The sequence below is a fragment of the Coregonus clupeaformis genome, chromosome 21 (genome assembly GCF_020615455.1).
Source record: "Coregonus clupeaformis isolate EN_2021a chromosome 21, ASM2061545v1, whole genome shotgun sequence".
Taxonomy (NCBI): Eukaryota; Metazoa; Chordata; class Actinopteri; order Salmoniformes; family Salmonidae; genus Coregonus; species Coregonus clupeaformis.
The window spans coordinates 7,272,873-7,288,251 of NC_059212.1; the positions used below are offsets into that span (position 1 = coordinate 7,272,873).

General features: G+C 44.4%; 1 protein-coding gene across 1 annotated transcript in view; it reads right to left on the bottom strand.

The window, feature by feature from the left end:
* LOC121539705 (connector enhancer of kinase suppressor of ras 1) overlaps positions 1-15,379 on the bottom strand; it is a 64,648-nt gene that overhangs the window by 13,011 nt on the left and 36,258 nt on the right. The window contains exons 7-17 of the mRNA XM_045206118.1: positions 12,085-12,153; positions 11,161-11,289; positions 8,767-8,864; positions 6,924-7,063; positions 6,281-6,417; positions 6,099-6,132; positions 5,547-5,722; positions 3,972-4,045; positions 3,546-3,617; positions 454-527; positions 127-197 (exon numbers count right to left, since the gene is read on the bottom strand). Of these exons, the coding sequence (XP_045062053.1) occupies positions 127-197; positions 454-527; positions 3,546-3,617; positions 3,972-4,045; positions 5,547-5,722; positions 6,099-6,132; positions 6,281-6,417; positions 6,924-7,063; positions 8,767-8,864; positions 11,161-11,289; positions 12,085-12,153 (1,074 nt within the window). The remainder of the gene's footprint in view (positions 1-126; positions 198-453; positions 528-3,545; positions 3,618-3,971; positions 4,046-5,546; positions 5,723-6,098; positions 6,133-6,280; positions 6,418-6,923; positions 7,064-8,766; positions 8,865-11,160; positions 11,290-12,084; positions 12,154-15,379) is intronic.

The window sequence follows — 15,379 nt, forward strand, 5'->3', positions numbered from 1 at the left end:
CGTTGAACCTTTTGGCAGCTATCTGGCTCCATAGACAGACATCACAATATGAAAAGACAGAGACACTTGTTATCCACACCGAGACAGAGAGCGAGCGAGAGCGAGAGAGTGTGTGACTCTCCTCACCGTGTAGATCTTGTTTCTTCGTGGAGAAGAAGAAGAACCCTCATCCTCTGACTCCGTCTCACTGTAACACTCTGTCCACAAAGACAAATAATCAACCTTATCATTAGAACTTCCGCTTGTCCAGACCTGTTGTTCTATTTTTTAAACACATTTGGATGGTTACTCAGACACAGATGAGAATCTCCATTGAAACTTGTTAGTCCAGGATGTAGCCTGCAATGTATTTTTGATTTGGCTACTATCAAGGACTACAATAAGAAGGAAAATGGTGATGAAATACATAATCATCCAATCAAATCTCAAGGTTTCATGAAAAGTTTATCCTACCCTCTTCGCTGTCCGGTGGTCCTTTGTGGAACTTCTTGTGTTTCTGTATGGCTGTGATCAGACAGTTGATCCATCTGCAGAGGAAGAAACAGTGTTCACTCCAGGGCCTGTATTCATAAAGCTAGTAGGAGTTCTGGTCTAGGATCAGTTTCACCTTTTAGATCAAATTAATAAGATTACATGGACGGGGGGGGGGGGATCTGATCCTAGATCGGCACTCCTACTCTGAGACGCTTTATAAATACGGGGCCGGACATCAAAGCAGCTTGCCGTGTGCACTCACAGGAAATTAGTGGGGAAACTGGAGGGTAGAGTTCCTAAAATACCTCCATTTTGAACGGATGTCTGCGAGGTAGAGCTAAGCAGGCCATTAGGAAAACATTTATGTACAGCTATGCGTTTGAATTCCCTCCAAGCATTCAGCTTTCCCACTGGGATCAATTGATATACAATAAAAACAGCCTTCCCAGCCTACCCTTTTTGGTTGAAAATACATATTTTCAACGTCTTGTGCTCACTGGGTAAGTTAGAACATAAATTGGAAGTTAGAACATAAAATCTTTACTTTCAACTGGAACAACCCCTGTACTATGTAAATATCTGCCCGTTTCTGTAGTAATGACAAATTATCACAAGGTGGCAGCACAGACTATCATATATGCTCAGTAGTCAGTACTCCTGAAGTAGCCTACCTCGCTTTACCTCACCTGCCCGCGAACAAACTATTAGTGGTTTGTGAACAAACTGTCAGTGGTCTGTGAACAAACTATCAGTGGTCTGTGAACAAACTGTCAGTGGTCTGTGAACAAACTATCAGTGGTCAGTGAATAAACTGTCAGTGGTCAGTGAACAAACTATCAGTGGTCAACCTATCAGTGGTCAGTACTCAGAACGAGATAACACCAGATCGTTGCACACCGACAGAGACAACATCTGTATAACGTTTCAGAGCCAGACAGAGACAACATCTGTATAACGTTTCAGAGCCAGACAGAGACAACATCTGTATAACGTTTCAGAGCCAGACAAAGACAATATCTGTATAACGTTTCAGAGCCAGACAGAGACAACATCTGTATAACGTTTCAGAGCCAGACAAAGACAATATCTGTATAACGTTTCAGAGCCAGACAGAGACAACATCTGTATAATGTTTCAGAGCCAGACAGAGACAACATCTGTATAACGTTTCAGAGCCAGACAGAGACATCTGTATAACATTTCAGAGCCAGACAGAGACATCTGTATAATATTTCAGAGCCAGACAGAGACTGCAATGGAGTGATTCAGTTGAGTGTTGTCTCCCTCACACAGCTGTGAAGTATAATAATATAATAATATTTTGTATTGCGTATCATTCATCTGCATCTGTGGTGTCAAACAACCACAGACATTGTTCTATCATAATGTTCCAGTATATTCAATACAACCTAAATGTGACAGTCTTTCTCTTCATCTTTATAAGGCTGGTCCCAGATCTGCTTGTGCCACGTGACAATGATAGCAATGGAGTTGACAAGACAGCACAAACAGATCTGGGACCAGGCTAATTGTGACCCATGTGTGGTATAATAACCTTGTCTAAATAAAGAGCCAACACTGACCATGGCTGTAGCCAACAAGACACAGAAGCCATAGAAGGCAAGCAGACAACCTTGCCTGACCCAACCAACATCACTCATTCTTTGTCTCAAACATTCCGAATACGTCTCTTTATCCGCGTTACATCGTATGAACACAATGCAGATGAATGATACGCAATGCAGATGAATGATACGCAATGCAGATGAATGATACGCAATGCAGATGAATGATACGCAATGCAGATGAATGATACGCAATGCAGATGAATGATACGCAATGCAGATGAATGATACGCAATGCAGATGAATGATATGCAATGCAGATGAATGATACGCAATGCAGATGAATGATACGCAATGCAGATGAATGATACGCAATGCAGATGAATGATACGCAATGCAGATGAATGATACGCAATGCAGATGAATGATACGCAATGCAGATGAATGATACGCAATGCAGATGAATGATACGCAATGCAGATGAATGATACGCAATGCAGATTAATGATACGCAATGCAGATGAATGATACGCAATGCAGATGAATGATACGCAATGCAGATGAATGATACGCAATGCAGATGAATGATACGCAATGCAGATGAATGATACACAATGCAGATCAAATCACTGGGACATCTCTGTCATTGTTTCTATGGGGAATCCTCAGTTGTGCATTTCCTGGCAGGTTTTCTTATATGAATCAATGAAATATGCTGTGGGCCTGTAGATCCTCTAGTCATTTAGGGAAGAGAACGGTGTGTGTGTGTATTAGCAGTGTGTATTAGCACAATGTGTATTCGAAGCAGGGGTTGGAACCAAAGTGATTTTCTAATTGTTTCGTTCTCTTTTTTTAATGTTCCGTTCCACTGTTCCGACAAGCTAAATAAAGTTCTGTACCGGTTCGAACCCAAACAAATTCATTTCGGTTCCTTTTTAAACCTCTGAAATATATATTTTTCTTTGTACATTTAGCTCGACATTAGATTCCTTCACCAATCATGCAGTGTGGATAGAGCAGCTCGCTATGGAGCAGGCGAGCTGGAGCTCAGGGAGTTGTTTACATGTGTGATGGAAAGACAAGGGTGCGAGACGCAACTGAAATTTTGCAGGTGGGGATCCGCTATCGGCTCTTTGAATTGTTGATAGAAGTCGCTAGATAGCGTTTTGCTGTTGTCACGACGACGTCACAGCACCAATTTGCCTGGCTGTGGCACAGCTGCGGACCCCGACGTGGAGTTTTCAGCTGGCAGGCAGACACTGAGAGAAGTTTCTGAGTGACAGAGGGTGGGCTTTGCATAGGTGCTTTGTTGTGTTTTTTGTGGGACTGGAATAAAATGCCCTGAACTTAAAATAGCGTTATTAACCGGTCCCCATGCTTTTAAAATAATGGTTCTGTTCTGAAACAGTATAGATAACTTTCATTCATGTAAAATTTTGTTATTTTTTGGTTCTGTTCCCTGAACCGGTTCCAACTCCTGATGTGTTCATAATCCGTCACACCTACTTGCTCATGTCTTTGACATTCTCAGCGGCGAAGAAGAAAGTCTGGAAGCGCTGGTGACACATTTGGAAGACACTGGGGAGAGAGAGAGAGAGACAGTTATGATGAAGTCAGCTCCAGCGTTGAGCGTTCTGAGACTAACTCAAGGAAATCAAAAAGCCTCCAGATGCTGGATATTAAATTGCTATTTGAACCCAGATGTGACTACAATACGGCTGTATTCATACAACTTCTCAGAGTAGGAGTGCTGATCTAGGATCTGTTGAGTACTTTAGATCATAATTACATGGACAGACCTGATCCTAGGTCAGCCCTCCTACTCTGAGATGCTTTATGAATAAAGGGGCCAGGTCCTAAATGACTTATCTTATCACACTACAAGGGTTCTCCATACTTCCTCTAGACACTTCATGTGGCAAGGGTACTCACTACTTCCTCTTGTGTTCTCCTGCACTCTCTATGTTGTAGCTGGAGATATGAACCAGGCCCTCTGCTTTCTCCTCCTGACAATGACAAAGAAAGATATAGGTTAAATCAACCACAACTCCTGCTGCCATGATAGTAAGTAAGTGGCCTTGTCCGAGCCAGAACGGCCCACAGGGCAGGACCCTATTTCCTGTTTCTGTAGCGTGAAGCAGCTTGATGTACAAGTACATTCCCTGGACAGGGCGCTAGTCTATCGCAGTGCCTTACCCCCAATGAATGCTCAGTTTTTAAAGTCTGTCAGGGATCGAACCCCCGACACTCTAACCACAAGGCCATGAGCTGCTGCCATGATAGCCTGGTTAAACCAGACTGAACCCTACAAGCACAGTGTTCTCTCTGGCATACCCAGGCTACTATCACAATAACCAGAGAGAATGACCAATCCCACTGCACAGTGGAAACCTGTTTAGGCTGATAAAACAGAACTGTGTACAACCACAACCACATGCAATAATACTATCACAGTCACAGTGATAAATGCAACACTTTTAGCCATGTTATTAATGGGTCTCTATAACATTACATGCATAAACTTGCCAATGACATAGAGTGTATAATATGATACAATAGCATATTGTCTGTTATCTGCTGGAGCCAGCCCAAGGACTTGAGGTGGAAACAAGCTTTTATAATAACACAATTGCACTTTAACTGTACATTGATGTGAGCAGAACCCTGTCAATTCAAAAAGATAAATAAACATGAAAGTTAATAGGTGTATTCAGTGATGTGAAATATTCAGAACGTCGCAGGTAGAAATGTAATGAATAGAGTCGCCATGATTCCCCATTCTTCATGATAGACAATCATATCTCTTCTACATAATACATTTCTATCTGAATGGTCTGTAATGTTGCACCATCCCGAACAACCACTGTTCTGCCACTGTTACCATGTTCTAGAAATAAACCTATGCTAAAGTAGCAGACTTGATTGTGTAGGTCTGTCTACAGAGCCATTTTTCATTTACAAAAAGTCTGGACCTTGACAAACTTAACAGTGAGTGAGTGAACTTTCATTGACCATGAAGACACCAGACTGACGGCTATAGCTGTGATCAACAAGTATATTATTCTTCTGGCTTTATCTAGCTCTATTTGGGATATTTGACCTTGCCTCGCTGGCTTGGTAGTTTGCTAGGTTATCAATCCTGTGATGACATCTGTGATGTTGTAGATGATAACCATCTGATTAAGTTTTTGTTAACTTGCATGAGCTGTATTTGAAGTTGCATGTTACCGTGTCCACTGCTAAGCGAACAAAGAGCTTTCTGATTCCGAACTGCGCGCAGCTTTTCATGGCACAGCCGGGAAATGAGTCCATATGTATACCGTCCTTTTTCTTGTCCTTTTTTGTTGGATGAAGGGATAGGGGTGGGGGTTGGAGGTTCTTCAACTATCCTAGTTCCTCGTGCATGTGCCAACCCTCTCCTACACTTACAGCATTCCATCTATCCAGAAACCGCTTGATTTGACTATTTCTATTAGCAACAATGAGATAATAAATGAATGTCTTCACCTGCTGGCTGGTGTACCAGTAGAGAGTGGGGCCCTTGAGGACGAACCAGAAGCGCTGCCACTTCTGGGTCATGAACACACTGCTCTCCTTCCTCTTCTTCCACAGCCAGCCATCACAGTCGGGCTGACCCAGCTCACGACACGACACACGCCGCCTGCTCATCGCTGTACACTTGCCTGGGGGGGGAGAGCGAGAGCGAGAGTACAGAAGAAAGAGAGAGAGAGAGGGAGAAGGGGTGGAGAGGAGAGAGAGAGAGGGAGGGGGAGAAGGGGTGGAGAGGAGAGAGAGAGAGGGGGAGAAGGGGTGGAGAGGAGAGAGAGGGGGAGAAAGGGTGGAGAGGAGAGAGCGAGAGGGGGAGAAGGGGTGGAGAGGAGAGAGAGGGGGGGGAGAAGGGGTGGAGAGGAGAGAGAGAGAGAGAGAAAGTCAAGGTTTTTGCGTGGCCTATGTTCATACAAAAACACTCTCAGTGACATGTAGGAAAGTGAATACATCCACTAAATAAGGAAGTCGAAAAACAGTTTTTGACAAGTTCACGAAAACACAAAGACCTACCTTTTGTAGACACCTTTTGTGGTTCTTTATCATCCTAACAGTGGAAAACAGAACAGTCTTATCCAAATGTTCAAGTCTAAATTGTCTGCAACTACAGCATTTCTCAGTGAGGAAACACCTAAATCAGTCAAATTCATTTTCTATGTGATAGTTACAAAACAGAGGGTGTGTTTCACACTCACCATGTCTCCGCCCATCTCAGGGCAGGAACTGATGCTAGCTCTGCTTAGCTCTAGTACCCGGGGGGACGGACTTCTGGGGGGCACAGAGCCCTCTCCCCTGGGCCTGGGGCTGAACCCCTCAAAACCCTTGGCTTCTCCTAGGACAAACACACATACACACACAGAAACACACACGTGAGATAACCTTTTATACAACACAACTAGGGTTATCAATATCTCACTACTGTGTGCAACTAACATTCTGTCTCCAACAGTCCTACTTTAGCTGCTATTTATTTACTAGGGTCATGTTCAGTGCGGCACACCGTAGCAAAATATTTTGAAACGTTTTCAAGCGGAAAAGGAGAAATGCCTCCCTCCATTGGTTAAATTCCTTCCTGCACCTCCTTGTTTCGATTAGTATCGGCTGGTTTTCTCCAGTATCATACCAACTTGTTCTGGATGCCGTATCAGCGGTGTAATTAGTTCTAATACTTAATTGAATGAATGAAAAAAAGGGAATCAATTAGGTGACTTTTATGCTATACTTTTATGACCATTTCTTGTAAATGCCAGGTAGGCTAATCCTTCTGAAACGTATCCTATTGGCCTACGTGACCAGGCACGCCTCCTACCCAGATATGGTCATGTCTATGGTTCTGACCTGCAGACAGGTAGGAGAGCTCCCCCTGGTGGTGGGGGTGTGAGGTGTACGTCAGGCTGCCGTCCAATCCCCTGTCATTGGACAGCTCTGACTCCTCCTGGCCCATGGGCTGGCTCACCACTGGCCCCTGAACCGCTGCCCTGCATACAGAGAGAGGGGACACACATCATCACAACACCACTATCACCCAGGCTCTATGGACCCAACACAACACCACTATCACCCAGGCTCTATGGACCCAACACAACACCACTATCACCCAGTCTCTATGGACCCAACACAACACCACTATCACCCAGGCTCTATGGACCCAACACCCCTATCACCCAGGCTCTATGGACCCAACACAACACCACTATCACCCAGGCTCTATGGACCCAACACAACACCACTATCACCCAGTCTCTATGGACCCAACACAACACCACTATCACCCAGGCTCTATGGACCCAACACCCCTATCACCCAGGCTCTATGGACCCAACACAACACCACTATCACCCAGGCTCTATGGACCCAACACAACACCACTATCACCCAGTCTCTATGGACCCAACACAACACCACTATCACCCAGGCTCTATGGACCCAACACCACACCACTATCACCCAGGCTCTATGGACCCAACACCACACCACTATCACCCAGGCTCTATGGACCAACACAACACCACTATCACCCAGGCTCTATGGACCCAACACAACACCACTATCACCCAGGCTCTATGGACCCAACACAACACCATTATCACCCAGGCTCTATGGACCCAACACCACACCACTATCACCCAGGCTCTATGGACCCAACACCACACCACTATCACCCAGGCTCTATGGACCCAACACCACACCACTATCACCCAGACTCTATGGACCAAACACAACACCACACCACTATCACCCAGGCTCTATGGACCCAACACAACTATCACCCAGGCTCTATGGACCCAACACCACTATCACCCAGTCTCTATGGACCCAACACAACAACACTATCACCCAGGCTCTATGGTGAATTTGCCCTTTAAAATTGCCCTTAAGTGTGGATATATAATTTGAACTAAAACTTCTTAGAAGTCAGAACTAGTCTCAACTCAACAAGGATATCAGATTGAGTCAAATGTCTTTCAGGAGTATCACAGGACACAATATTATTTAGTGCTCTAATGCACCAGGCCTCTGTTGGTTTCCAGTGAGTGTACTGTGGTCAATGACAGCCTATGGCAGCCTTTATGGCATTTGCAACATGACCTTGTCACAGAGCCATTGGTTCATTATAATCATGCTGCCTGTTGCCGACAGGTCAGGCAAGTTCGTGCGAGAGGAAACATTTCTGATATTTATTTTAAAATCACGCATTATAGACAGGAAAGCGGTTTAGACTCAAACAACTGAGGAGTTTCTGTCTTAAAAACGCTATCTCCATTTAAAAATGCTGGACTTCATTTGATAAAGATAAAAAATATGTTGAAATTGTTGTTTCAAATGGTGTATTTCAACCAGTGGAGGCTGCTGAGGGGAGGACGGCTCACAATAATGGCTGGAAGGGAGTCAATCGAATGGCATCAAACAAATGGAAACCATCTATTTGATACCATTCCACTCATTCCGCTCCAGCCATTATCAGGAGCACGTCCTCCCCAATTAAGGTGCCACCAACCTCCTGTGATTTCAACCCTATCTGTACACACAGAAAGTACTAAAGTAGGAGTAATACGTGTGTGTGTGTGTGTGTGTGTGTGTGTGTGTGTGTGTGTGTCTGTGTCTGTGTCTGTGTCTGTGTGTCTGTGTGTGTGTGTGTGTGTGTGTGTGTGTGTGTGTGTGTGTGTGTGTGTACACTCACCTGAATGACAGGGACCTGACTGAGGCTGCTACTCTCTCCAATACAGAGAATCTCTGGTTTCCCTCCTCTTCCTCTTCCTCCTCCTCTTCCTCCTCCTCCTGAAAACCAGCCAGCAGAAAGTGTGTTAACCCTCCACCCACTCTGGTCACTTCAGATGAAGAGAGAAGGTGTGAAGTTGGAAACTGTGCATAGTTCCTTTTAATGCAGTGTGTGCGTGTGTTTGTGAGAGTGTGTGTGTGTGTGTTGTGTGTGTGTGTGTGTGTTCTGAGCCACAGCGCACCATGTGGATGGAGCCCTCAGGACAAAAAGCCAGCTTTTATGATCCACATGACATCCCCATCACCCGCGGCACACACACACACGCTCACACACCAGACATGGGGCCCGACACAAGCAAAGAAACAAAGAAACAAAGAAACAAGCAAAGAAACAAACATAGAAACAAGCAAACAAACAAACATAGAAACAAGCAAACAAACAAACAAACAAAGAGATTCACGCTCCAACACAAACAACAAAACCAGTGAGCATCACAACACATTACTGATTCACATGGCCCTCTGTCTTCTGTCAGTGTGTGTGTGGGGTTTGCCACCAAGTACTAAGTAATGTTTTGCAGAGGGGTCAAATACTTATTTCCCTCATTAAAATGCAAATCAATTTATAAAATTTTTACATGCGTTTTTCTGGATTATTTTGTTGTTATTCTGTCTCTCACTGTTCAAATAAACCTACCATTAAAATTATAGACTGATCATTTCTTTGTCAGTGGGCAAACGTACAAAATCAGCAGGGGATCAAATACTTTTTTTTCCCTCACTGTATAAATGAACTCAGAAGTAGAGCCTGTGTTTGTTTTGTTTTGTTTTTTTACTTTCCATATTATCTGACCAAGGAAAAACTCCTGGTCTGGACAAGGGGTCAGGAACTACTCCTGGTCTGGACGAGGGGTCAGGAAGAACTCCTGGTCTGGACGAGGGGTCAGGAAGAAGGTACTGTCCTCTCTCTGAATTGTGCTGAAGAAGCTTTGGAAGGATTTGAAATGTCTCTCTCTCTCTCCTCTTATCCTCATAGCCCTGTAATTTTAAACTGATTTTAAGGAGCTTTTATTCTACGTTTTACATTTTGAGTTATGTAGCAGACTCTCTTATCCAGAGCGACTTACAGTTAGTGTATTCATCTTAAGATAGCTAGGTGGGACAATTGCAGATCAGTCATAGTAAGTAAATTTTTCCTCAAAGCTGTCCGAGCTAGTAGGGGGCAGAGTGATGTGGGAATATTTAAGATACTCTTTTGAGGAGGTATGGTTTCAGATGTTTTTGGAAGATGGGCAGGGACTCTGCTGTCCTAGCTTCAGGGGGAAGCTGGTTCCACCATTGGGGTGCCTGGACAGAGATGAGCTTGGACTGGGCTGTGTGGGAGCTGCCCTCCCGTAGAGGTGGGAGGGCCAAGAGACCGGAGGTGGCAGTACGGAGTGCTCGGGTTGTGGTGTAGGGTTTGAGCATAGCCTGAAGGTAGGGAGGGGCAGTTCCTCTTGCTGCTCCATAGGTAAGTACCATGGTCTTGTAGTGGATGCGAGCTTTGACTGGAAGCCATTGAAGTGTGCAGAGGAGCGGGGTGGCATTGGAGAACTTGGGAAGGTTGAACACCAGGTGGGCTGCAGCATTCTGGATATGTTGCAGGGGTTTGATGGCACAAGTGGGGAACCCAGCCAACAGCGAATTGCAGTAGTCCAGACGGGAAATGACAAGTGCCTGGATTAGGACCTGCGCCGCTTCCTGTGTGAGGTAGGGTCGTACTCTACGGAAGTTGTAGAGCATGAACCTGCAGGAGCGAGTCACTGCTTTGATGTTTGCAGAGAACGACAGGGAGTTGTCCAGAGTCACCATTCTATTCATTTCATTCCAGCCATTACAATGAGCACCTGTCCTCCTATAGCTCCTCCCGCCTGCCTCCTCTGATAGACACTACACACACACCCTCTTTTTCATACTCCTTCCAGAATCTATTACAGTATGTTATGTTAGTACCAGCGGTCAGGAAAAAGTCACTTATAATGAACTAGTGAGTATTTTTTATTTTTATTTTTTTTTGTCATTTAGCAGACGCTCTTATCCAGAGCGACTTACATGAGCAATTAGGGTTAAGTGCCTTGCTCAAGGGCACATCGACAGATTTTTCACCTAGTCGGCTCGGGGATTAGAACCAGCGACCTTTCGGTTACTGGCACAATGCTCTTAACCACTAAGCTACCTGCCGCCCCGTATCCTGTGTCCAGTGTGTGTTGGTGTGGTGGAATGTTGAACGTAGATATTGGTGAATATGGGCCTGAAGGAAATAAGAATGTGGTGTGTGTGTGTGTGTGTGTGTGTTTCACACTGTATCCTAACCAACCTGTGGGCAAGGGGGCTGTTGGGGTGTGTCTTTGAGTCTCAGGGACACAGGGATCTTCTTGAGGACCAGCGTCACCCCACCGGGGTTCTCCTGTAGTTTCTTCAACAGGTTATTCCTGCTCCAGCCAACCTGACAGAGCACAGCACCATGGGACTTGTAGACCCATATACTTGTTGTAGTCATAGTTGCAGCTCATATAGACCATATAGTTCATAATGACCTAGACCTGGGTTTGAATAGTATATGCTAGAGCCAGCCTGGAGTGCCAAATGGGTGAGCTTTGCACTTCTGGGACTTTCCCCATCAGTTCTATTGCTCCAGGCAAGCTCCATCAAGCACAGTTAAAATACTATTTCAAAACAGGTCTGCTATGACCTACACTAATATGACAAAAAGAAAGTAACATATCATAACATACAGTGAAACCTATTCATTAAGCATAATGGAAATCCCAATGTTGTACAGTATTGATTTAGCCTGGTCTGAGATCTGTTCGTGCCATCTACTGTAGCCAACTCCTATGGTCATTGTATGGCAAGACAGCATAAACAGATCTGGGACCAGGCTAGTATTGATTCACTTTTTGCTTATGATACATTTTGCCAAGAAATCAATTACACGTTTGATTTAATGGAATATAATCAATTCTAACAGCGATATGTGAATTCTATTATCAGTTAACACCCATGGTCTTCGAGTCACACTAAGACCTTGATGGCTCACAACTCTCTCATTAGATCAGATTTTCTCTGATGACTATGATTATCAGATCAAATCTCCACTGTGGCAGATAATGTTATTACAGTCATAATCATGGTTATCATCATGCTTGGCTGGGCCAGACTCAGCCAGTGTGTGTGTGTGTGTGTGTGTGTGTGTGTGTGTGTGTGTGTGTGTGTGTGTGTGTGTGTACAATTTACTCACCACTATTTGGTCATTGACTTGGATCACCTCGTCCCCAGCTAATATCTTGTCACAGAACTCAGCGGGTGACTGCCAAAGATAAGCAGATGGATACACAACTATTGGAGACGGTATGACACTACAGTCTCATGATGGATGTGACATCCACTGGGTTTTGACCTTTGATCTTAACTGGTTCAATGCAAGGTGCGATTTCAAAATGGAGTAGTGCATCATCAGTTTTCCTCATTGTGTACCTTAGAGAGCTATTTATAACTTGTCAGAAATGCCCAGATCAACTAGCCCATGTCAGCTAACATTTTTTAGCTAGGTTTTTTTAGCCCATAGATTTTGTAGAATTGTTCTAGTCACTCAAATATCACATGAATACATATTAAACATGACAAAAATGTGTAGAATTCCAGGAAATAAGCTTTAAAACTGCTACATTTTCTCTCCGCCAACAAGAGGGGTGTGAACAGTTTGTGTCATGAACAGTGCTTGTGCCCATAGAAATCGACGTGGCGCGCATGCACGCGCAAGGGGGCAGCATTGATGTTCCCCAATGCCGGAGGGGGACCTGAGTGAAAAAGTTTGGGAACCCCTGTGATAGATGACTGGAATGTAATTAAAATGTTGAGCGGCTTCACTGCAGGTAGATTGTATGTAAATAAATAAATAATAATAATAATAATAATAATAATAACAAAATAATGGACGACCAGAGACCAGAGAGCTCCAAGACCTGAAGAACAGTTTGCAGTACTCCAAGGGTCAGATCGATGAGTTGAAACAGGAGAACAGCAAGATGACAGCAATCTGTAAGTCATTGAGAGAGGACATCAGTTCTGCATGTGAATCCATGATAACAATGACAGAGAAATCAGATTATCTAGAGGGACAATCAAGGAGCAACAACATTGCTGTGGACGGAATTGCAGAATCTCCACATGAGAGCTGGAATGAGTCTGAGGACAAAGTGAGGGAAATGATCTCTGAGAAACTGAAGATGGACCACAGGAAGATTGAGGTGGAGAGCGCCCACAGGACTGGAAAACCCACCACCGGCCCACGTGACAGACCCGATAGTGGTCAAGTTCCTGAGGTTCAAGGACAAGGTAGCGGAACGTACATCTTCCTCAACGAGGACTATCCTGATGCTGTGTACCAGAAGAGGAAAGAACTTATCCCAGCCATGAAACCTGCCAGAGCGCGTGACAGGCTCATTGTCCACCTGCCCTCCCAGAAGCCTGGAAGGGATGAGAGAGCCAAGCCTAAGGGTTCATAGCTTTAACCCCACAGCACACACACACACACACACACACACACACTTACAACTGATTAATGGATGCTGAATGTTTGTCTTTTCTCTTGCTTTGTTTGCTCTTTTCCATACTATATCAATCTCTAATAAGCTACCCAGGAAAGGGCTGAAAAAAGCCCATATTAATATATGTAGCCTTTTGAAATAAGGTTAATGAAATCAATAACTTGCTAACATCAGATAACATTCATATATTAGCCATTTCTGAGACTCACTTAGATAATTTATTTGATACAGCAGTAGCAATACAGGGATATGGGGGAGGTGTTGCTGGGTAGACAGCAACACCTCCCCCATAAGCATTCCTGTCTCTTCTATAGATGTTATATCCTTGTATTGCTACTGCTGTACAATAATATAAATTGACTGTTGATTAAGGCTATTGTTGATATAGGATTAATGGTATAACGGTTAATGATAACTACTGAGTTCATTTAAGGGTCTCTATAATCCAACCCTTAAATGGTGCCCCTCAGATTAATTTGGATAGGATAACTAAATTAATAAAATTAATCTGATCAATTAATTATTCCAGTAATTAAAATCAGTCAATTATCTTGAATATTAATTAGCCAAAAAATCACAACAGTATTGAACATCTCACACAGCATTCAAATCCCCAAACTTTCTCTCCAATCTCATTCTACTCTAGTTCTAAAAGTCATGTACACTGAGTACTATACACTGAGTACTATACACTGAGTACTATACACTGAGTGTGGAAAAACATTAAAAACACCTTCCTAATATTGAGTTGCGCCCCCTTTTGCCCTCAGAACATCCTCAATTCTTCGGGGCACGGACTCAACAAGGTGTCGAAAGCGTTCCACAGGGATGCTGGCCCATGTTGACTCCAATGCTTCCCACAGTTGTGTCAAGTTGGCTGGATTTCCTTTGGGTAGTGGACCATTCTTGATACACACGGGAAACTGTTGAGCGTTAAAAAAAACAGCAGCGTTGCAGTTCTTGCCTCAAACTGGTGCGCCTGGCACCTACTACCATACCCCGTTCAAAAGGCACTTCAATATTTTGTCTTGCCCATTCACCCTCTGGAAGGCACACATACACAATCCATGTTTCAACTGTCTCAAGGCTTAAAAGTTATTATTTACCCTGTCTCCTCCCCTTCATCTACACTGTTTGAAGTGGATTTAACAAGTGACATCAATAAGGGATCATAGCTTTCAACTGGATTCACCTGGTCAGTCTATGTCATGGAAAGATACTGATTAATAGTGACCAACCTGTATGTCCATACTGATAACATTTACATTTGTCATTTTAGTCATATCGTAGATGCTCTTGTCCAGAGCAACTTACAGGAGCAATAAGGCTTAAATGCCTTGCAGTGGGTGCTCTGGTCAGAGGGTGCACGCCCACAGTGGGTGCTCTGATCAGAGGGTGAGCTCCCACAGTGGGTGCTCTGATCAGAGGGTGAGCTCCCACAGTGGGTGCTCTGATCAGAGGGTGAGCTCCCACAGTGGGTGCTCTGATCAGAGGGTGAGCTCCCACAGTGGGTGCTCTGATCAGAGGGTGAGCTCCCACAGTGGGTGCTCTGATCAGAGGGTGAGCTCCCACAGTGGGTGCTCTGATCAGAGGGTGAGCTCCCACAGTGGGTGCTCTGATCAGAGGGTGAGCTCCCACAGTGGGTGCTCTGATCAGAGGGTGAGCTCCCACAGTGGGTGCTCTGATCAGAGGGTGAGCGCCCACAGTGGGTGCTCCTCAACTGACTTGACTTAAACCCTTTGGCTCCTTGGGGAGTAGAGATGCACTATATATACACAAAAGTATGTGTACACCCCTTCAAATTAGTGGATTGGCTATTTCAGCCACGCCGTTGCTGACCGGTGTATAAAAATCGAGCACAACGCCATGCAATCTCCATAGACAAACATTGGCAGTAGAATGGCCTTACTGAAGAGCTCAGTGACTTTCTGGCACCGTCATAGGATGCCACCTTTCCAACAAGTCAGTTTGGCAAATATCTGCCCT